This window comes from Varanus komodoensis, unplaced genomic scaffold, assembly GCF_004798865.1.
Source record: "Varanus komodoensis strain SLA01 unplaced genomic scaffold, ASM479886v1 scaffold34_1, whole genome shotgun sequence".
NCBI lineage: Eukaryota > Metazoa > Chordata > Lepidosauria > Squamata > Varanidae > Varanus > Varanus komodoensis.
Window position 1 is genome coordinate 9234614 of NW_025335854.1, and position 22354 is coordinate 9256967.

Sequence of the window (22354 nt, forward strand, 5' to 3'; positions counted from 1 at the left end):
TGTAGTGTTACAGTGGTACCTTGGCTCACGAACTTCATCCATTCCAGGACTCTCGTCATGAACCAAACTGGTCATGAGCCAAGTCAAATTTCCCCATAAGGGCCAATGTAAATAAGGTTAATCCGCTCTGCAACTATTTTTTTAATCGGAAAACTGTGAAGCAAAGTGACAAAGAACAACAAAGATTATGGCCACCCCCCACCCCCGAGCATGACCACGATCGCGCCCGTCATCCCGACATGCTGGGGGGGGGGGGGGGAGGCGCGAATGCAGGCACACTGGGGGGGGGGGAGGGACAGGCGCAATCGTGCTCGAGGGAAAGATGGCCGAGATCGTGGTTGCGCTCCTGCAGGAAAGACGGGCACGATCTCAGCCATCTTCCCCCTCCTCGCACGATCGCAGCCATCTCCCCACTCGGGGGTGGGGAGATGGCTGCGATCGCTGTCACCACCCAATGCGGAGTCTGCAACCTGAGTTAAAATGTTTATGAAATTTTTGTTCATGACCCGATTTGGTGATGAACTGAGGCATTTGTGAGCCAAGGTACCACTGTAAACGCTATTCGTTTATCAGTGTCGTTCCATTACTAACCTGACCTACACAGCACAAACCAGTTAAAGTAGGATGAAATAAAGATCATAAATCTTCACAGTTGTTAAGATTTTTCAAACTATGACTGTAAAATAAGAAAGAGTGATCCAGGCTTTTTGTATCTCAGTAACGTCCTCACCGAAACAGTCATACTGCTAACCTACATGCAGATCTACTTTGTCATGGTACCATAGTCAAAAGGACACAAGGAAGGTCCATATTAACAGGAGAATGAAAAGCCAAAGTGAAATTTCACTGAGTGACAATAGGCCTATTCATCCCTCTGCTAAGCTACAAGAAACGTGATCTGGGGAATACACTCAATCTGATAGGGAAGCAAATACAAAGGGCCTCTTGTAGCAGTTTTGCCTACTCATAGGTACAGGGTCCTCAGAGGAGCAACACGTCAATCCAATACCTTGTTAAGCCCAATTCATACATTATAGTCCTATGGCAGCTGCTTCATCAAGGAGGAGAAAATGGTTCTTAGGGATGACACCCATCGCTGAGAAGGAGCCTCGTGGTTGGTGCTGTCTGCATAGCTCCTACCACCAAGGACTGCAGGAGCGACATGAGAGGAAGCCAAAGGAAAAGGGCCTTTGTACCAGAACCGGGATAGCAATGCTTGGTCGGAACAATCTGTGTAATTAAAGTTTGTGAGGGAAGGCAAGTGGACCAGAAGCCTTTCAAAACTGGAGTCTATCATGTCCTTGAATGAGAAGGTGGTGACATGTAGCATTATGCTTTATTAAGCATGCAACAGGCATTTGGTTTGTATGTTATATCTGATGGAAGCTTTTGCTGCATATAAACAATAAACTGTTTCTTTATGCTTGATTTGTTGTTTAAAATAATAATAATAATAATAATACAGTAAAATATAAAGCTGCATTGAAATTGGTAGCAACCCTGTGATTTCATTTATTTCAAGTAACTCTGGGAGCGCTTTTATGGGACATAAATATGAGAGATAATAATATTACTTATGAAAATACGTTTAGCAAAGATACGGAGTTGTGTAGCAGCATATATCTTACTTATATTTCATCCCTTAGTTTATAAGGAAACTCCTAAAGGATGCTGACAAAATAAAACAATAAGACCACAACAGTATCAAGTACCAAATCACAAAATGCACTGACCGAAGCAGCAGAAAGTACACTAAAACTTTGGCAACATTAAAAGCAGATTAGAACAAGGAACTGAGCTAAGGATACGATTCTACCGGGCAAGAAGTATTTGCAGATCCTACACAAATAAGCAGGAAGCAGGCTCGGGTCTCCACTCAGCTACGAAGCACACCGGGCGGCCTTGGCACTAAGCACTAACCTTTCTCATACAACTGTTGCAAGCATAAACCACCAACGAGCAAGCTAGCTGATGAAGGACTGTGGCAAACAAGGAAAGGGCAAGCTCCCATGGCAGCCATTTTGGGAGAGTGCCCATGACACTCGTGCAAGCTTCCAGCTGTTGATACGGACACAGAAGGGTTCAGTTAGTTGTTGCTAATTTCCCTCCATTTGCTTATTTAACCAAAGCTGGTCCACCTTTCCTATCAACGGGGAGAGGCTTCAGCTGCTCTTTGCAAGACACGCTCTTTAAATTAGTCCTCCTCCTTTGTTAAGTAGGAGAAGGTAACAGATTTTCCAGGGCAGGAGGGTTCACTGGGAAATAGTCATTCAAGGGCCACCTTCTGAACTGATTGTTTGGAATGCCCCAACGGTCTTATCCTGGCCTCCACGAAGCTTCTGCAGCTTCTCCTGACTTTTTCTTGAAAGAGGCCTCACTGGGATTCAACTGACCTGGTTCCTGAACTTTCAGCTCGAAGCCTGGTCTTTCAATCCTTAGTCAGCCCCACATCTATCACAACAGATGAACTCTGCATTTTTTTTAAACCCCTGCATATTAGATACAGGGCAACATGTAACCTCATGGGTTGTTTGGCCCCGAGAATTAGGGCAGACAAGACTGTAAATTAACAAGGCATAAGATGTTAATATATGGCTGATAAGGCCAAAAAAAAAAAAAAAAAAAAATTTAAAAATATAATAAAAAAAAAAAAAAAAAAAAAAAAAAAAAGCCAGAATTTTTAAAAAATATTTTTAATAAAAATGACTTGCAAACTGGAAATGGAATGCCTCACTATTTGTATAGTGTGATTAGATATTTGAACAATTCAATTAAGGATTCAAAGGTTAGATTTTAGTATTCTGACAAGAGAAATAATACAAGGCATTCTGACTATTTAATATTTTACCCAGTTTTTTACAGGAAGACAAGCAGTGTGCCTTATAGTACATTACAATAATTCCAAATGGTTTCCATCTAGTTCAGGGCTTATTGTAAGCATATTGCGATGAGAGCTATGTGTGGTTGTGGCCATTCTCAATCTATTTTAGAGGGCAGTTATAAAGATGGCTGAGATGGTTCCATTTGTAGTGCTGAGAACAGAATATAAATGCCAGTATTACGGCACCTATTCACTACTTCTGATGCAGTAAACATGCCTATCCGATTGTGCTCTTATTCCCCACTAAGGTCAAGTATATATGCACATGATCTGCTGTGAAATTCAAGACGTTTCTTGCGCACACGCCACGGGGCATCTACATGCAGGGGAACTTTAACCCTTCTGCCCTGCCGCACTTCCCATCCAGGCTGGAGCACCCACACCTTCTACATGCAGAGAGGGAAGTTCGCATTCTCACATGCTATTTAATTTCCCATTCAATAGCATGTGAGCCTGCACAGCAGTACTGGAATATATTGATCTTGTGTAATCCATTGCGTGTGTGTTCTCCAGCTTCTCAGGGCCCTTTTGTTCCCTTGATTTTTCTTTCCTTCCTCTCTGGGAAAGTACACAGAGGCAGCCACCACAATTTGCCATGCTGATACGCAGTATTTTGCATATTTTGCTTAGCTGCTTGACAGTAGAGGCTGAAGAGATACTAGAGATGCATGCTTTTTAAAAAGGCATACACATTAAGCATATTTTTCCAGTAACTTTCCCATGACTGAATCTGCATACAATCCTGGAAAAGGAAAAAGTGACCCATGGCACTTTTTCCATGACAGGCATCCAAGCAATATTGGGCTTGCTATTTTTTGGGAGGAGGGGGGTATTCAAAGGCAAACTGCATCTTTATTGTTGTCTGGTTCTGTATCTATGATTGCCAAATTTCTACATTTTCCAAATAAATTATATATTTTATTACCATGATCACTGTAATGATAAAATAGTATCCTTTCTCTTAACAAGGCCTTCCTTGAAATAGAAATAGCTGTCAGGAGTGACGAGACAGAGAGATAATGAAGTGTGGGGGAGAGAAAGCGCAAGTTAAAGAGGTAAAAGGGAAAGCCGAAACAAGACTAGGGGCCAGGAAATGCAAAAACAGCAAGGTAAAAGAGGCAGAAACAGTGATGCTGCAAGCTGGATATCAGCCGGAGAGGGAGCAAGCTTAAGAGCTTAAGGAAGAGAAAGACGGTAATGAAAACAAGGGAAGGACAGGCGTAGGGGGGAAAGGGAAAGGGAGTAGGTGAAAAAACAGCAAAGTGAGGGACCAGGAGGAGAAAGTGATTAAACGGAAATCATCTGTGGAGGTAAGAGAACATTGGGCAGAGCCAGGAGTCAGCTGCCTCCTCCTTTCTTTGCCAGCAAATAGAAACATAGAAAACAGAGCGAGTCAGAAGGGGTCTCCCGGGCCATCTAGTCTGACCCCTGCCTCCAGCCGGCTCCACTCACAACATGCACACCATGTGAATGTCCAGCCCATCCTTGAACACCCGCACCGATGGGGCCTCAACGACCTCCCGGGGAAGCCCATTCCACACCCTCGGGGTCCTGACTGTCAGGAAGTGCTTCCTGGCATCCAAATGGAACCTGGGTTCCCTGAGCTTTGCTCCGTTGGAGCGCGTTCTGCCTTCCTCTGCAGGGGAGAACAGGTCTCTCCCCATCTCCATGTGACATCCCCTCACATACCTGTATGTTCCAACATATCCCACCAGTGATCAACAAATGGCTGATCACTGGTGGGAACAGGAAGAGGAAGGGGAACCTGTTCCTCTAGCATTGTTCAAGGTTTTCATTAAAACCTTTTAATGTTTGCAACTGCCCAGAAAGGAAAATGCCATAGACACCAGTGCAGGTCTCTGCAGGCTTGGGGATCCATCAAATATACCATTTGTATAAAACAGCCTTCCTCAAACTGATCTCCCCCAGATGTGTTGGACTGGAACTCCCATCATCCCCAGCTGACATGGCTATTGGCAGTAGTAGTCCAACACATCTGGAAAACATCACTTATGGGTGCTCCACAGGAGGATTTGGTGATGCAGCTGAAAATCTAAGCTGCCCCTCATGGAACTCTATAAACACTCCATCTTATTCAGCAATAAAGCCTTCCGAATAGAATATTCCTCCTCTGTGGATTACAGTACTTAAAATTCTTTGATTCGGATGTTCTAAAGATAAAGTGATAATTAAAATCACAAGTGTAAAAATACTTGGTTCTTGCACAAGGAGCACAACAGTGAGTTTGTGAAATGTTAACTATTCCAACAGCACATTCCCTTCCACCACCAAAACCCACTTTTCCATCAAAATTCTCATCTTGGTCCCATGCAAAAAAAGCAGAAACACGCCTAGATTTGCTTTTGCCTCCCTTCCCTCGCATATGCACACACGAAAATAGAACAGCAGATCAAGGGGAAACACGTCTGTGCCAACGGAGCTCACCAGTCCTACAGGTTAAGCAAGGCCAGGCCAGCCTTAGGCACAAACAACTGCTTCGAGACATCAAGGTCCACGTTAATGATCAGGCAACACTATTACATCAGGATTCTTATGGCTGCATGAAAAGGCAGTATCCTTGCAAGAATGGGAAAGGTTTTAGAAGAGTAATTATTAAGGAACCTGAGAAGATAGAGCAAAAAAGATACACTTTTTCATATTATAGGCATGAAGATAAATCGGCATGTTCCACATTTCACAATCCAGACACCTACCACATATTTGGGTTTGCTGTCTGCCACCAGGCGGGCCAGAAAATCTTCATCAGACAGCTGGCTAAAAACATGGGAGTCATAGGCCACCACAATGGAAACTTCTTCCATCATTTTGTCAGCTCAGTCTTGGTTAGCGGTGGCAAGCAACAGGCTCAGTTTCCAGCGACAAAGAATTAGCCCAGCTTTAAACAGGTTGTTCACACCCACCTGAAGAGACTAAGTGGGTGGAGTGCCACGGGAGGAGGAAAAAAAGAAGAATGCAGCCGTCAGCCAAAGCGGTTCCTGTATCCTGTTTTCCCCTTGGAGCCTGTGTTATCCCTGCAGCTAATGTACAGCTGAAACACCTGCGCATATGCCCAGATTAAAAACCATTCATTAAAATCTTCTTCAACCATAAAAAAGTCCTTTTCCAATAGGAAAATAAATCCAGAAGAAGAAAGGAGAAATCTGAAAAAATTAATTCATAGAGTTCTTTCCCATGGGTCCCACAACACCTTGCTCTTTAAATGCAGTATTTCACAGCAGTAAAATAAATTCCTTTTAGTGGAGGAGTCTAGGTTTTTCAAGACAACCTTCTTAATGCTTAATCTACAAATTCTCACAAAAGGAGTGAACAGTATTCTACAGCTCCTCAAAATTTTCTAAGTATCTCATTACATATGTGGGAAAAAAACTGTCTTTGGAATCTTTGATATGTTTCGGGGTACTTTTCTTTTTGTACAAACTGACATAAAATAGGAATACGGGACCACATCAGTCTTTTAACTGCTCTCTTGAAATCATCTCACTTTCATGTAAGATTACTGGGACATATTTTCCTTATTAGTCCAAAAAGGGGGGGAATCACACTTTGAAAAGTGCAATCTCTCCAAATGATCTTCACTTACCCTTGTTCAAGAAACAGAAGAACAGAAACCCCAGCTCTCTTACAAGCAGCATCCTGCCATCTAGTTTGTAATTGCAAAAGGGCTTGGGCATTTCAGACTACTGGTATATTTATCAATAATGTCAAAGTTTTGTTTTGAAATCTGAAAATTTAAGTATTTTTAACTAGAATTTTACCAAGCCATGCAACAAGATGAAAAAATTATGCCCTCCAAAACACAATACAGTCTTTGTTTCACAATGCAAAGCAGTATATTTAAATTAAGAAAAAGCAAAAAGGTTTACGGATCAGAAGACCCACTCCTATTTTACCCACTACAGCATCTTATTCCAGTGAAGGGTTCAGTATATAAATATGCACATACATAACTAAAGTGTGCATATATTCTAATAATAGCACATTTTCGGTTGCTGCAAAAAAGGTGGCATTTCCTGGCACTGTTACAGAAGGGTGCTATATGCATGTGCTCCAGAATAAAAATAAATCTGATCTTTCTCTTTCACCTGTTTTTTTTTCCTCAGGAGTCTCTCACAAAAATTGCACGTAGATTTCACGAGCAGCAGGTGTTGTTTGCAGGTAAATGGGAGAACAGAGACACAGCTGCAGCATGTGGAATTCAAGAAACAATTTCTGTTTTAATAAGGGAGGAATAAACACGGCATGCTATTGCTAGGAAACAGCACAGAATCGTAATAGGCTTAGGGCAGGCAAAATGCAAAGCTTAAAGGAGAAATTATCGAGATTAGAAGAGCTACGGATCATATTTAAGCTGCAAAGAACAACTTCCACTCACCCAACTTACTGGATTTGAAACATTCACTAGTGAAGTTTTGTGCGGCTGAGTTTAGGTTAGCCTTACTTGTTTTTCTTCCCACTGGTCAGATCTAAGTAGTAGCCAACCCATTCTTCCTTGACTCCAGTGAAAAGACTTCCTACCCAAAACCTGTCCTCTGATTTCTTAAACACAGTACTAGAAGCAAGGAACCTCTACGGAACATGCATTTCCCTTTTAGTCTAGATTCAACTTCCTGGTAGAAAACACTTGCTAGAAGTAAAAGCAAAGCGCCTCTTCCTGTCGTTCTTTCAGCAGCTGTGACTCAGCACAGGCAAGGAGTAATGTGTGCACAAGGTGAGCAGACAAAGACACCTGTTGTAGGAGGAGGAGAGGAATGGAACCGCCCATGACTCCTTGCTCCAGACTGTGCCTGCCAGGAAAGGAGCAGCCATTAGACGATGCTCTCGCTTCTCTTGAACTCAGTCACGGAGGCCAACAGACTGAGGGGAGAAATGCACGACTCCCATCAAACGACAGGCCCCTCAGATGTCCTCTGAGTCAATTGAATATATCCGATGGCAACAAGATACTAAAAGTCATCACCTGGTATACTCTCTGCGAGCTTAAGCCAAATTTATACGAGAAACTTTTTGCTGATATAGTTGTGTGTTTAGTAACCGCAACATTAATCTCCTCTCCTACATTTATTTATCCATCCAGCCTTCTATAGTATTTCAAGTATTTTTAACCTTCATCTTAAGATAGCAGGGCAGGATTTTAAAACCCCTCAATTTCTGTCCATCTACAGCAAAGTTCTACCAACCATAGACAGGGAGTACATGCTCTTTCACATGATATGTGACCTTTTCAAAGAAGGCCACATCTGCTTTTCTGATCGAGGTCTTTTTCCTCACAAGGTAGCCCGAGCTCATAGACACATGTACCAAACTCTACTCCTGACCCCAGTGCATCGCCTACACCTCCTTACAATGGACTGTTCGCCACTCCGTTGCCCAATCAATCTGGATTGTCAGCATCCCGAAAAAATCAAAATCCAATTTTGTGACTGCTTCACTAGCCTCCCTCAACTCTAGATAATTTATGAGCACATAAAAAATGTAAGTCACTTCTGATACACACCCTTGCAGCCCTCCTTGTGGGAACAGTTCCTTTGTTATGGCTTCCTGCTCCATTTTATTTAATCAGTTAACACAGGAGATCTCATACTTCTGTCCCATTTATTCAGAGACCTCTAATGAGGGAATTAGAGGAAAAGGGAATTATCCCATTTATTCAAAAACTTCTAATGAGTGCTGGACTAGATGGACCTTTGGCCTGATCCAGCATGGCTGTTCTTATGTTCTTAATTTGTCAAAAGCTTTTTAGAAGACTATGTACAATGTCTACCATTCACATGTCCATTGAGTCAAAATGGTTAATAAGGCTAGTTATCCTTTTGCAGGAGCACACGAAAAGAGGTACTTTCCGAGAGTCTAACTGTGTCCCAGACAGTCACATAAATAACCACAGAGGACAGAACTTTGGACCTGATCTGAAGCAGCACTGAGGAGTTACTATGAGTTATGAGAATTGCGGAACTAATTGGGAAGCTGTAACACAATGCTCTCAAATCTAATTTATAGCTAAGCAGAAAATGGCTCAGGAAATCCACCACAGTCCTATACGACTATGAAAAAACGAGGGGAGTGGAAGCTGAAAGGGAAAATCCAGCACGGTGTACAGACTAGAGTGTACAGCCAAGGAAGCTACTGGGTGTTTTTGGGCCAGTCTGCCTCACAAGACTGTTCTGAGAATAAAACAGAAAGGAAGAAGATTATGTAAACTATCTTGTGCTCCTCACAGGAGGAAAAAAAGGCAGGATATAAATGCAATGTAATAATGGAGTTTCACAATCACTCTAGAAACGACTGTAACAGAAACACGACTTAGATGCATACTCAGAGTTTGACAAGGAACCATCCATTCCAAGTTATGAGCATGCCTTTGCTCAGAAACTCTTTCCAAATTAGGAGAATAACAAGAAAGATAACTTGGACAAAAGACATGCAAACAGATGTGAGGGATGTAAAAATGATTTTGAGGAATTAATTACTAATTGCAGTAGGACAAACAATGAAAACAAACATCCCAATTATGAAACTGGCTATGCTGGCAGCTGGACAGGTGGGTGAATAGGAAGTTAAAGAAGTACTAAAATAGGATAAACAAGATTGCAGAGCTGAATGAACTTTTTGTGTCCGACTTTACTGCAGAAAATTTAGGGCATATACCTCTGCCTAGGGCAAATAGTGGTAATAAGAAATCAATCTTCCAATCTTATCAATGAATTGGAAATAAACAAACCTCCCGGTCCAGATGACATTGGTCTGATGTTTATTCAAGAACTCAGAGGTGAGACTGCCAATCTTCTTGCAAGATAGGTAACATGTTCCTAGTATCAAGCTCAGTGCCAAAGGACTGGAAAGTGGGCTATGCACAGTGGTACCTCGGCTCACGAACTTAACCCGTTCCAGGACTCTGGTCGTGACCCAAATTGGTCGTGAGCCAAGTCAAATATCCCCATAAGGTTCAACGTAAATAAGGTTAATCTGTTCTGCAACTATTTTTTTTACTCACAAAAATGTGAAGCAAAGTGACAAAGAACAATGCAGGGGGTGGAGGGGGGACAGGTGTGATTGCGGGAACACTGGGGGGAGGCGGGCATGGGTGCGTGGTGGGATTCATTCCTTATGTTCTGTTAGGGATCAGTACCACAGAACCTTTGTGCCTGGGAACTGAAAGAGGAAACGGGCTCCAGTAGTTTTTTCCTGATATTCACCACTTCTTGTATGCAAACGTTTAAAGGAATCCCTACATGTCCGAATGCCATTATCTTGTCAGTAGCCATCTGCGATGGAAGGAGAGCAGCCCATGTGCCAGCAGTAAAGTGACTTCTTGGAACAGTGGGTATCCAAGCCCTTCCAGCCAATCCAAGGAAGGAAGACGGTCCAGTTCACCTGATCGCCAGATCAGTTAACAAGCCGCAGCGGCTTCTTAACCACACTCCTCATGCCAGCCCAATTTTCTAAATTACGCTGACCGGCTTGGTTTACAATGTGGTCCAAACCTGGTGAGAGTGGGCTGGTGCTGAGGTCAGCAAGCCACCTAGAACCCAAGCACAGGCCCTCTTTGTTCTTCCTTTGTATTCTGGCCACAAACTGCGACCCACAGCCAAGTGACCCTAATCTATTCTTATTAACGTCATTGCCACAGGTGCACAGGAACTGGCTCGTGAACTACAGCCATGGCTGGACTGCTTGGATGTGCAATTCACGTTGCATTTTTCCTAATTTATGACAAATGTGTTGCTATATAGATCCAGATCCCTGGGAGTTAATTAGCAAAATACTTTGCAAAGTACTGATTAGCTCACAGAAGCGTCATCCCATCACTATGAAAGTATAATCCATCCAAAGAAGGAAATTCGCCTGGGAGGCGGTTGCTCCTCTAGACGACAAGGAAGTTACCGGCACGCTAAAGGGGAGAGTAAGGAAATTGTTGAGGAGCTGAATGAACTATCTGCACTTGCGTTCCCTGCAGAGGATGTAGGGCAGACCGTCACTGTTTACTCGGACCCCCAAAAGGCTCCTTCCAGTTCCAGGGCACAGGCAGCAGGCATCTATGATGGGAGCACCGAGACCAAGGTGATGGAGGTCTTGCCAAGGTGCCGTAGGGCCAGAGGCAAAGGTACAAGGTACAAGGTCAGATACTGGCAAGGTGTGGCAGGACCAGAGGCGGAGGCAGGATAAGCAACAGGCGAGGATCAGAAACCTGACAGGGTACAGAAGGACGAGGGGCAACGGAAAAGTCAGGAGCAGGCAGGAGTCAAGCCATGAGTGAAGAAATGGCAAGGCTGGAAGCAGAAGTCAGATCAGAGATGTGGCGCAATCACCACAAGGGCTCCCACTGCTGTGGCAAACTGGGCAGGGCCGAGCAGCCTTTTATAGTTCCCCCTGCAGCTTCCGACTGGTTGCCTTGATTCCAGTGGCTCAGAACCCTGCAAGCATCCATGTGCCTGACGCCAGGCCCATCCTGCAAGTCCTTGCAAGGTGAACCAAGCTGCCTGCTCCAATGAGCTGCCAGGGAGCATGCTGCTCTGCAGATCCAGACTGCTTCCAAAAAAGTCCCTCACCAAAGATTTCAGAGCAAGCTTCGTAAACATGTACAGTTCCCACAGTGGAGAGATGTAAGTGAGTTCTCACAAGGAGCTGTATTTGGACATTAAATCTGTTCACAATGATCTGGAATTAAGGGTGAACAGAAAGGTGACCATATTTCCTGGTAACTCTAAATCATTCAGTGTTCTTAAAATAAACAAGGACAATGAATAATTCCACAATAATCGCTCCAAGCTGGGGAAATAAACATCAAAACAACAAGTAAGCCAGAGTAAATTGATGTACACTGGAGCCAAAAAACCCTCCGCTTCATAGGTCTACTGATAGTGTGGGTGACTTACTGGGAAACTAATCTTGGAAATGTGGAGGACAGCTTAATAAAGAGACGGACCCAGTGTGCAGTGGCTGCAAATAACCAAATTCAACACTGAGATTAGAAAAGGAATTGAAAATAAAACTGCCTATATCATGCGGCCTTTCTAAAAATCAAAGGTACCACCACACTAGAGAAATGTATACTGTTCTGAACATCACACCTCCAAAATGATATGGTATATCTGGAAAGTATCCAGAAATGGGGAACCAAAATAATTAAGGAATTGGAAAAACCTCTGGGAGGAAGGGTTCTTTAGCTTAGAGAAAAGGTAGGTAAGAAGGGATATGACAGGGGTATATAACATTGGGCAAAATGTATACATGGCATGTAAAAAGCGAATTAAGCAAGTAACTTTCTCAATATTAGAACCCAGGATCCTCCAGTGAATCTAAGCAGTGGGAGATTCAGACAGATAAAAAGAAAGTACTTCTCCCGGAGCACATATTAAGGAATGGAATTCACTACCACCTACTTGGGAAGGCTGAAAAGTAGGTTAAACACATTCTTGGAAGATGAGGCAATATATCAGTGGTCATTATGTATGACATTTATATATTATAGGCCCAGAGAACCTCAGCTATTGGGCGGTATAAAAATGAAATATAAATAATCACATAAGTACATTGAATCCAATATCAGAGGTAGTATGCCTCTGAATACCAGTTCTTGGCAAGACTGTGGGCATTCTTGGACAGGGAAAGCCCAACCACTGGGATCCGTAACTGCAAGACTGGATTGCGGTGATGTTTGCCACACCGAGCTGACCTAGTGGCTGGTTCGGAAAGCTGCAACAAGCACAGAAAGTAGAGGCTAAGCACCAAATGGGCGGCCTTACCGCGCACACAACACACGTGCCACAAGGTCTACACTGGCTGCCAGTCTACTACCAAGCCAGTTTTAAAGTCTCGAGATCAGTACATATTAGTATGCGACTCAGGAGCAGGTTATCTTAAGGAATGCCTTCCCCATGGGAAACACTCAGGATGCAATGCTATGCGGGGAGGCCCTGTTGTCCATGCTGTGGCCGCCGGTTTCTGTCTGGTAGCAACATGGAGATGCGCCTTCTCTGCAGCGCCGCCCCCTCTCTGTGGAACGATTTCCCCTCAAGGCCTCAGTGCTGGTAAATACAGCTGCCTGCTTTGCTTGGGCTCTCCTGTAGCCATAAGCTAACTTTGTATCAACCTTATTATACTATTCTTGGCAGGGTGTTTTTATATTTGTAAATTCTTCAGGATTTGTTTCAAGTGCAGTGGTATATAAATATGGCAAATCAATAAAGAATTGAGGTAAGGGGGATGGTACTGCACTCATGGACTTCCCATTGGCAGCTGGCTCGTGGTAGGAAGAGGATGCTGGGGTAGACAGGACTTTGGTCTGATATATCATAGTATTTCTTAACATTGTGAGGGGGTGTTTATTTTGTACCTGGCCAGCAATTTAGCACCTGACAACTTGCTGCCCTGTTTGCCAATGACTCTTGGACTCTAGGTTTTCATGACTGGCATGCCTTGCAACACTGCTCAAGGTTTTGGTCCAGGCACTGGGCAGATCAGTTCTAAGTGCTCTTAGCCTGTAACTATCACCAAAATGAGTTCAGTGATAATCAATGTCTCAGTGCTGCTGATTCAGTTTACTTCTTTCTGTCTTGGTTTCTGTCATTCTCATACCTTCTATTTTCACTTGTATCTCTGCCCAGGAGGCCACACGGTCTGGCACATCTGTTCAGATTATGTGATGAATGTACCATTCCAGTTCCAAGATGGCGAAAGATGCATGGAGTGAAACTTTTCACTCACCCATCTAAGAACTGAGGAAGGGGGAATATACTGTATAAAGGATTTGGTCCGATTAGCCCCTCCTGCAAACGGAATGGCCTCCACCAATGCAGTGGGCAGTGGGGAGAAGGGTGTTCGCTCCCTTCCTCTTCAAACCCCATCCCCCTCCAATGTCTGCTTTAAGAAGCCTGCTGAAGTGGATTCTGTGGAGACGTGGGGGCTGCCAAGAGATGGGAAGTCCCATCTGTGCAGCAAGACGGACTCTCGCTCACACGGCACGCAATGCAGGCTGTACTCCCCCCTGCATCCTTCTCCCGCGGCTCCATAGGTTGGAACGGCTTGATCCTAGAGGAGCATAACCAGTCTGCAGCCTCCTCCAGGGCCCTGGCCCTACACGTTACCTGGCATGCCTCTCAGCTGATCCGCTGAGTCCAGAACAGCCTGTTGTCACCGCCTACAGATTCACAGGACTCACCTGCCTCAGCCAGGTACTTCAGAGCAAGCACTGCAACAACATGAGCCAATTTTAGCACCCGCCCACGCCAAAACACAGGTAGTGAAGGCTTTCAGCATCTATTCACTTATGCAATAGAAAAACATCAGGCCAAGAAGGCATCTGATGGTTCTAGTAACCCAGCATCCCCGATCTGACAAACTGCTCTCCCTCTTTCTAACCAGCAATCCTGGTCAGCTCCCCTTCTCACACGAACTGTTCCTAATTCCAGTGTAATTAAATTTGTTAGAATTTGTGCCTGCACTTGTTGCCGTTTCCCATCCAACGGACTGCCCAGCTGACACAGAACTCCTTTCCATTCTGCTCTCTGCCATCCATCATTCCTCCACTCTCTCATCGTAAGAGACACACTGCGCCAACCATCAGCCTGGCCTGAACGAAATACAATTGCTCAAACCATCTGATTAGCAGGCAACAAGTCAGTTCTGCCCGGAAACTAACCTCCAAACAGCCAAACGCAGCTCAGGTTCTGCCACCCCCATTGCCATCCCGGGTTTACTTCATTCACTGTATTCTGAGACACAAGAGTTTAGAAATGAAGCCCATTCCTCCCAGGGATGGGGGATTTGGCCTGTGTTTGAACGGATGGTTTAATTCATGCCAGTTTCAGCTTCTCCACAATGCTGACCTGGACGACATTCATCACAGTGTCACTTGCGTTCATGCTGTTGGGTGGATCCCCGTCCCTGTAACTGATACGAGTACTTAGATTTCTGAGGACTAAACAAACCCCATATTAATAACTTCCGATCACTGACTTCCAACTCTTACAAACACTGGCAGGTGTGACAGCGCTGCTCGAATGCCTGCCTCTGGAAACTGCCCATCCTGCTGGAGAGGCAAACTGCCTCCCAACACTAGTCTAACTCTTGCTTACTAAAATTGCTCTCAGTCCCACGGCCTTCTCTCATGTCTTTCGGATTTTACTTTCTGGCACTGCACAGTAACATTGCATCATGCTCTCCGTTGCTTGGAGATTCATCCACCACCACAGCAATTTCCTGCCACCTTCCGCGGCTCACCTAGAATGAGATCTGGACAATCTTCAGGACACTTTGGATTTGCTGGCTGTACAATCTCCACACACCTGTATATATTTTTTAGGGTTTTTAGATTCAGCTGTGAATCCTTACACAGTTAGTTTGCAAATTTCTCTGAGTCAGCATCTGTCCTCTTTAAGGGTAAATTCACTCTTCAGGTTTGGGTTAACTAAATGGGTGCTCTCCCTCCCTCTTTCAAGGTAGGACAGGCCGCAAGGTAACTGCAATTACTTTCCCTTTAAAACCACCAGGAAAGCATTTCAAGATTAGCAGCACCTATACAGTTGTGAGAGGAGGAAACACTATTAGTCACTTCGATCTTGTTTCAATGCAACCAGCATTCAAGCCGTAACTCTACTTCAGAATTTTACAACCTGGGTGAAAGGGCTGAGGCTGTCGTGAGCTGGGGTTCTTCCCTATGCACATTGCAAGCCACAGAGCTTTCTTGTAAAATGTTCTTTATTGACCGAAGTGTTTTCCAAAAGCACCACTGCCCAGAAGGCACCTCTGAGCAGGCACAGAGCAGTTCATTGAGTCCAATCCAGTATTCCGCTCCAGCAACTCTGCTTATGAGCATCCCTGGGCCCCATCCCTTCCCAAGGGGCCCTCTGAAAAGGAGCATACCTCCTCTCTGCACCCCAATCTTCTAATTGGATAGCCCTCCTCTCCTGAGGTCGCATCATGGGGTCAAGGCTATACCTTAGAGACCACTGGGAAGCTGCGGCTTTTGCAAAATGCAGTGCTGTTCTGGTAGCAGAAACCAGGGCCAGGCCTGACCCAGGTCTCCCATCCCCTGAGGGGAGGGCCACGTGCCCCTTCCCCTCCACTGCCCCCGCCTCAAGCCCCTCCCTAGTTGTGGGGCTTGGACAGAGCAATGCAGCACCAAAGCTGGTGGACGGGTTCACAACTTGAGGGAAAATGGGGAGGGGGCCATTTCAGCAGGTGTTCCCTTGGATCCATAAAAGCAACCCAAAAGAAATCTGGGTGGAAATACGTGAGTTTTTGTGAAGAAACGCCTGTCTGTGCCTGCTGCTCTGCAACGTGCAGTTTGGATCTTTGAATACGAATGTGGATCTCCACTGATCAAGCTCCTGCTGCCCCCCACTTGCTACCTGCACGGCCAAAGTGGCACATTTTTCAGTTGTTACAACCATGGCAACTCCACTCAAGAAGTTGCTGTGTGCACGGACGGCACCGCTAACGAGGCCCGGTGGAGACAAACCACAGGTAGGAACTGATCTTAATCAAACTGGACACTTCTGATGCAGAGATTGTTGCAATAATGTCAAAGCTGTGCTCGCTTGCAAATAGCCCCTTTTATGCCCCACACACAAACCAAATGCATACAAATTTATCAAAAATGCATGTATCTGTTTGATTAGCAAATGTTTAATCTATGATAAGTGTGACTGCAAATGCCAAGATTAATTTATAGCATAATAGTTTTTCTTTTCTACACTGAATGCTCTGATTGGTGTAGTAAGTACTTTAAAACACAACCAATGCTATGAATTTAAAAAAAAAAACACCACAGGAACAGAACAGAACATATGACCTTCCCTTTCACAAAAGCGAGATCACATTGCTGTAAGCTGAATGTACCAGGAATAGTAAAATAGGACAGAGATGTGCATTTAATAAGATACACTTTATCACCTCAACAGTCTTTTCTATAGATTGGAAAATGAGTCTTTCTCTAATGTTGTTTGATACCCTTTCAATCAATTTGATTTCATTTCTAGCCCAGCACCTCCAAGCGTTCGTAATAATACTAAAAATACTTGGCGCAAAAACAGCCTCGGTTGCCCTGTATGATGACCTATGCCAGGAGAGAGAAACATAGAAACAGAGCGAGTCAGAAGGGGCCTCCCGGGCCATCTAGTCTGACCTTCAGCACCAGCCGGCTCCACTCATGACATGCCCACCATGTGGATGTCAAGCCTATCCTTGAACACCCGCACCAATGGGGCCTCAACGACCTCTCGAGAGACGAGCAGTGTGACCTCGTTGGTTCTCCCGGATCTCTCAGCAGTGCCTGACACTCTCGAGCATGGAATCCTCGTGGGGGAACTGTCTGCGTGGGGTTTGAGAGGCCCTGCCTTGCAGCAGTTCCACTCCTACCTGGGTGGTAGGCTCCAGAAGGTGGTGCTTGGGGGATATCGCTCTGCCTCTTGCGTTCTCCTGTAAGGGGTTCCTCAGGGGTCAGTCCTGTCCCTCATGTTATTTAACATCTACATAAGACTGCTGAGTGAAGTCATCCAGAGTTTCGGAGTGCGCTGTCATCAATATGCTACACAACGCTCTGTCTCTCCTTTTCTTCTTCAGCAGGTGAGGCTGTGAATGTGCTAAACTGGCGCCTGGCTAAGACAATGAACTGGACAAGGGCTGGCAAACTGAAGCTCAATGCAGACAAGACTCAGATGCTGTTGGCGGATGGTTCTTCTGACTGGATGGGCGGTGCTCGACCTGCCTTAGATGGGGCTGCACTCCCCCTGGAGGAGCAAGTGGGTAGCTTGTGTGTGCTCCTTGAGCCATCTTTATCACTTGAGGCCCAGGTGGCTTGAGTGGCTTGTAGCGCCTTCTACCAGCTTCAGCTGGTGGCCCAGCTGTGCCCCTATCTGGTCAGTGATAGCCTGCTATCAAGTGGGCTATGCTCTGGCCCTCTCTAAATTAGACTACTGCAATGCATTCTTTGGGGCTGCCCTTGCAGACAGCTTGGAAGCTCCAGCGTGTGCAAAACAGGGCAGATGGCCTAACAACCAGGACCAGAAGGTCTGAACGCTCAACACCAGTTCTGATCCACTTGCACTGGCTGCCTGTATGCTTCCAGTCCCAATTCGAGGTGCTAGTTTTGACCTATATAGTGTTACATGACTTGGGACCAGATGGAATGCCTCTCCTAACCTTCATCTACCTGGTCACTCAAGTGGTGGGGTCTACCTCCTGACTGCTACCACTGAGAGAGGCTCAGATGGTGGCAGCAAGGAGAAGGGCCTTTTCAGTCATGGCCTCCCAGTTCAGGAATGCACCCCCACTGTGGCCTGCCTGACGCCACAAGGTAAAGGCTGTCCTCTAATGCAGGGCATTCAAGTTGTCTACGGGAGCCTGCTAGCTGTTAAACAGGTCTTAAGATCTTCTTCAAGCTATTATATTAAAAATCTGTTTTAAATCGGGTTTTAAATTCTGTAAACTTTTTATGATGCTTTAATGTTTTAATATGGTGTATTTTTAATGTGCTGTTGTGAACCACCCAGAGAACTCCAGCTGTTGGGCTGCACAGAAAATACACGCATACCCTTTATTCTGAGCGTGCTATGAAGAATGACCCATTTATTTTTCATCTATTTTCACAATCCTTGCACCTGCTTAAAGAGCCTCTGTCTCTTCCACTGGAAGACTACCCAGTGCATCCTAAGCCCAGACAGGGGAGGGGAAGAAGCCTTTTTCCACTCCCCGTGACTGTCGTTTCCTCCACCTCTTGTATACTTTAGTGGCGAGTTTAACAATTAATGCGCACCACAACCAGCCACTGCACACATTCCCCACACTGCATGGACAAAGTGCGCAGCATCACTGCATGAAGTGGAAGCTATGCGCATTCTCTGGCCGCTGTGCTTCATCTCCAGCAGGGCCTGGAAAATCCCTGTTATCTTAGCAGCATTTAGCACATTCTCCACCAGGCCCTACAAAGCCAGACCATATTGGAAATGACCCTCCCTTCACCAGAGGAACCCCCGGTACCTCTTGGAAATGTGGTGAGATTCTTCTGCTCTGGCACTAACATACCTGCCATTTCTTGCAGGGAGTGGAGACAGGGTGGATTCCAACAAAGCCAAGACGGTTGCAGACTAGATGTGCTGAACCTCTTTTGGCCTGAAGGTCAAGCTCCATTTCGAAGGAGTTTTCAGGAGTCATGTCCCAGCAGTGCAAGGGGAACAAAAACGGGGGGCAGGCCCAAAGGGGTCGGAGGACAAAAGCACCAGCACAGTTTAGCTGAAAGCTCACTTCAGCCCTCCACAATGTGGGGAAGCTGCACAAAAGCCAGTGTGTCACCACATGATGGTTTGGGGAAAGGGGTGTGAGAGCAAGTGAGGAAGCCGAGAAAGGCAGAACTGGTACCCGGGCCTGAGGCTGCACGCTTGCTCTCTATGGGCGTATCACAGATCTCAGTTATGACCAGCTTTAATATTTAAAGCAGACAGAAGTGGGAATGGGGAAGATTAGATCATGAAAGCACAGATGCTTCACTGTATTTCAAAACAAAATTTTAACAAGTTTTTCTTGATGGAACTACTCAGTCTACAGGCTGTCTTTCTTGGGCTTAATTTTACCTCATCTGCAAATAAAGACACTTACCTTTACATTGCAGGCCTGTTCCATAAGTCTTCTAGCGTTCTCTTCGGCCCTGTATCTCTTGGGGAGCTGTACCCTAAAGAACTTTAAAGCCCCTTCAAAATCAGCTTGTAGAAGATCCTCCTTGGAGGTCTGCAATCAAGAACATGGGAGAACTACTGTAAGCTAAAAAAAACCAGCGAAAGTGGATCCATTATCACCCGCACAAATCATCTGTTGAATACAGTCAACAACTTAGAAAATTTATGTGTATACGAATCTGTTCCTTAGGTTGGTGGAGAGCAGAAACCCTGGTCCCTAAAGACTGGAGCACTTCAGGGAAAATTACAGAGTAATGTGAGAGTTTAAAAAGTTATACCTAGATGTTAAGCTGTCAGATCCTGTTGAGATAAATGTGACACACACATACACACACACACCCCAGTAGTATTAAAGTCCTGGGGATGGTCTGGTTCCCAGCTCTGGAACAGGGACAGTGCTCTGTTCTCACCTGCCCTGACCCCATTGCTGAAATGGGCACTCCTCTCCCGCCTCTGGCCCCTTGCAGCTGACATGGGAAAGTCTGTGCCATCAGCTTTCTGAGGTCGGGAAAGCGACCCGAACCAGCAGGTGAAGGAGGGGAGGGCGCCTCTGCCACACCTCTCACTCTGCACTGGGTGATCATGAACTTCAGAGTTCAAAAACTCCCACTCATTTCAACTGGGCTGCATCCTACATTAAGCAGATTTTTAATCGTCTTATTTTTATTGTGCCAAACTAAAGCCTGAGCAGGCTGTGGAGAAAGGACATTCCGGGGAGCATTCATTCATTGCACCACCACACATGGCTTGACGTCAGGAAACAACGATAATGTATTACTTTACGCTGCTATGCGCTGCCTCGATGGCATTTTAGCTCATGGTATAGGAATGCTAATAATCAGTTAATAGTAAATTTATTAAGAGGACTTGTAGGCAGGATTAGGCATGGATCAGCTGACAGTTTGCTTTTTTTAGAGCTGCTGTGTGTGCCACTCGCCTGCTGGGGAGGTGGGGCTCCTGCTGTCCCCACCAATACTGGTCTGGCTGGGATGATGGATAAAAGAGGTGCATAATTTGCTTTCCATGATAAATAATAACTCCTTGCCATCATTTCTTCCCAAATCTGTAAAGGTCAGCTCTGATTACTAAAAAAGGGAACTTTGTACCTGCGCAACTTAATGGTAGTAATACCTAACATATTTTTTTGAACTCAGCAAGCAGACCTAAAATGTATGGAGCCCAGAACAAGCGTGTTTTCTCCTCGCACTGAATCCATGGGACCAGACAAGGCTAAAACACAGTTTGGGGTTGTATGAACGAGGCCTGAGGAGCCCTGGCTCACACATTCTCTTCCATCTTGTAATTCTCCACGTTCATTTGCTGGTACTCAACCAACCATAATTTGCCTGCTTCAGTTGTTTTTCTGAAAAGGCCAGGCAAGGTACGTAGGAACCACTCAACCTCCTCGCCCCTAGGGAAGGAGGAAGTGCGTGAGCGCGAGGGCTCATTCATGCAATGCCGAACTGGTTTTGTGATGTGACAGCCCACTCTTGTTCATTGTCAGGGGTAGACTGCCCTTTCGTGCAAACAGGGTCACATCACTCAGGACAGCCTGTTTTCCCAAACAAGCCGCACGGCACTGCCCACAGGCAGTTCTAGGGATGTGGTGCTCACCCGGCATGGCTTGTCCCATCATCTGAATGGGGACACCAAGCACGACATGGGTGTGGCCAACAGAATTCCCATCCAACTCCTGCCGAGAGGCTTTCTGGCGACTGCCACTGCCAACTGCCCCTGGAGGGCCCAATCGGCACTTCAGAGGTGCAGGTGGAGGATGCGATTGCCAGCCAATTCTGAGAGGGAGGGGGAGCGGTAGGACTCCTCTCTGAACCCACAGAGGATCAGGATGTAAGAGAAAAGTTGTTCCTGGACACCCTTGCTGGCTGCTCCAGCGGTCTCCTCAGCATGGATGGCGGGGTTCTTCTCCCCCCTGCTGAACTGGCATGCACTGCCTTGGCAAGGAGGAGAGGAAATCCTGTTGAGAGGAGACCTCTCAAAACTGCCAGGAAGGAAGGCAAGGCTCCGCTCCTGGTTGCTGGGCAAGAGGAAAGAGGTCATCCTTGCCAGCAGCTGGTGAGAAACACTCTTGAGGTGCTTGCAAGGATGGCAGGATTCTGCTGGGACGCGGGTGTCGCTTCCAAAAAACACCAGACCCTTCCCAGCAAAAGATCCCTTGTGCCCTTGCTTTCAGTGGGCAGTTCACCTTCTGTGAGGGGAAGAGAGTGCCAGCTTCCCATGGGCGATGTCTGGAGAGGCTGCCCAGAGTCCATCTGCAGAAGGCGCCTTCTGCACACTGCCCCAGCCAAGGCTGGAGACTCCCCCACCCCACCCCACCCCCCCATGTAAGGGGAGTCCGCCACTAAGAGAAAAGGTGCCAGGGATCTTCTCTGGAAAGGGGCCGGTTTTTGCAAGCACCTACCCTCTCCTGCCAAGACACTCCTCTCCTGCAGTTCTCCAGGGAGGAGTAATTTTTTTCCCTTGGCCCTGACCCTCTGCAGATATTACACTCCGAGTAAAAATGCTCTCTACTCTGCCCCATCATTTTAAAGGAAAAGAGACTGAACTGAAAGCTGCTGTCATGTCTTCCCTCCCCCATGGTATACCCTGGAGGAACAAGGAGGGGAAGAGAAGGAAGGAAGGAGCAAAGTACCTATGGTAGGTTGTTGTGCCATCCAAAGCAGACCTGGGTCTGACTAATCTCATTAACACAGGGCAGATCAGAAACCGGACCTACAGCAATAATTAATTACCTTGCCAGGTTATAATTGCATGGTCAGTTTCG

General features: G+C 45.8%; 1 protein-coding gene across 7 annotated transcripts in view; it reads right to left on the reverse strand.

Annotated features, from left to right (window-relative positions):
- RABGAP1L (RAB GTPase activating protein 1 like) overlaps positions 1-22354 on the reverse strand; it is a 108499-nt gene that overhangs the window by 16728 nt on the left and 69417 nt on the right. For 3 of the 7 annotated variants that reach the window (XM_044439077.1, XM_044439086.1, XM_044439078.1), the window contains one exon: positions 19496-19624. In XM_044439077.1, the coding sequence (XP_044295012.1) occupies positions 19496-19624 (129 nt within the window). Of the gene's footprint in view, positions 1-5595; positions 5812-7274; positions 7470-19495; positions 19625-22354 lie in introns of those variants that run through there. The other 4 variants (XM_044439081.1, XM_044439080.1, XM_044439079.1 and 1 more) reach the window with 4 other exon arrangements.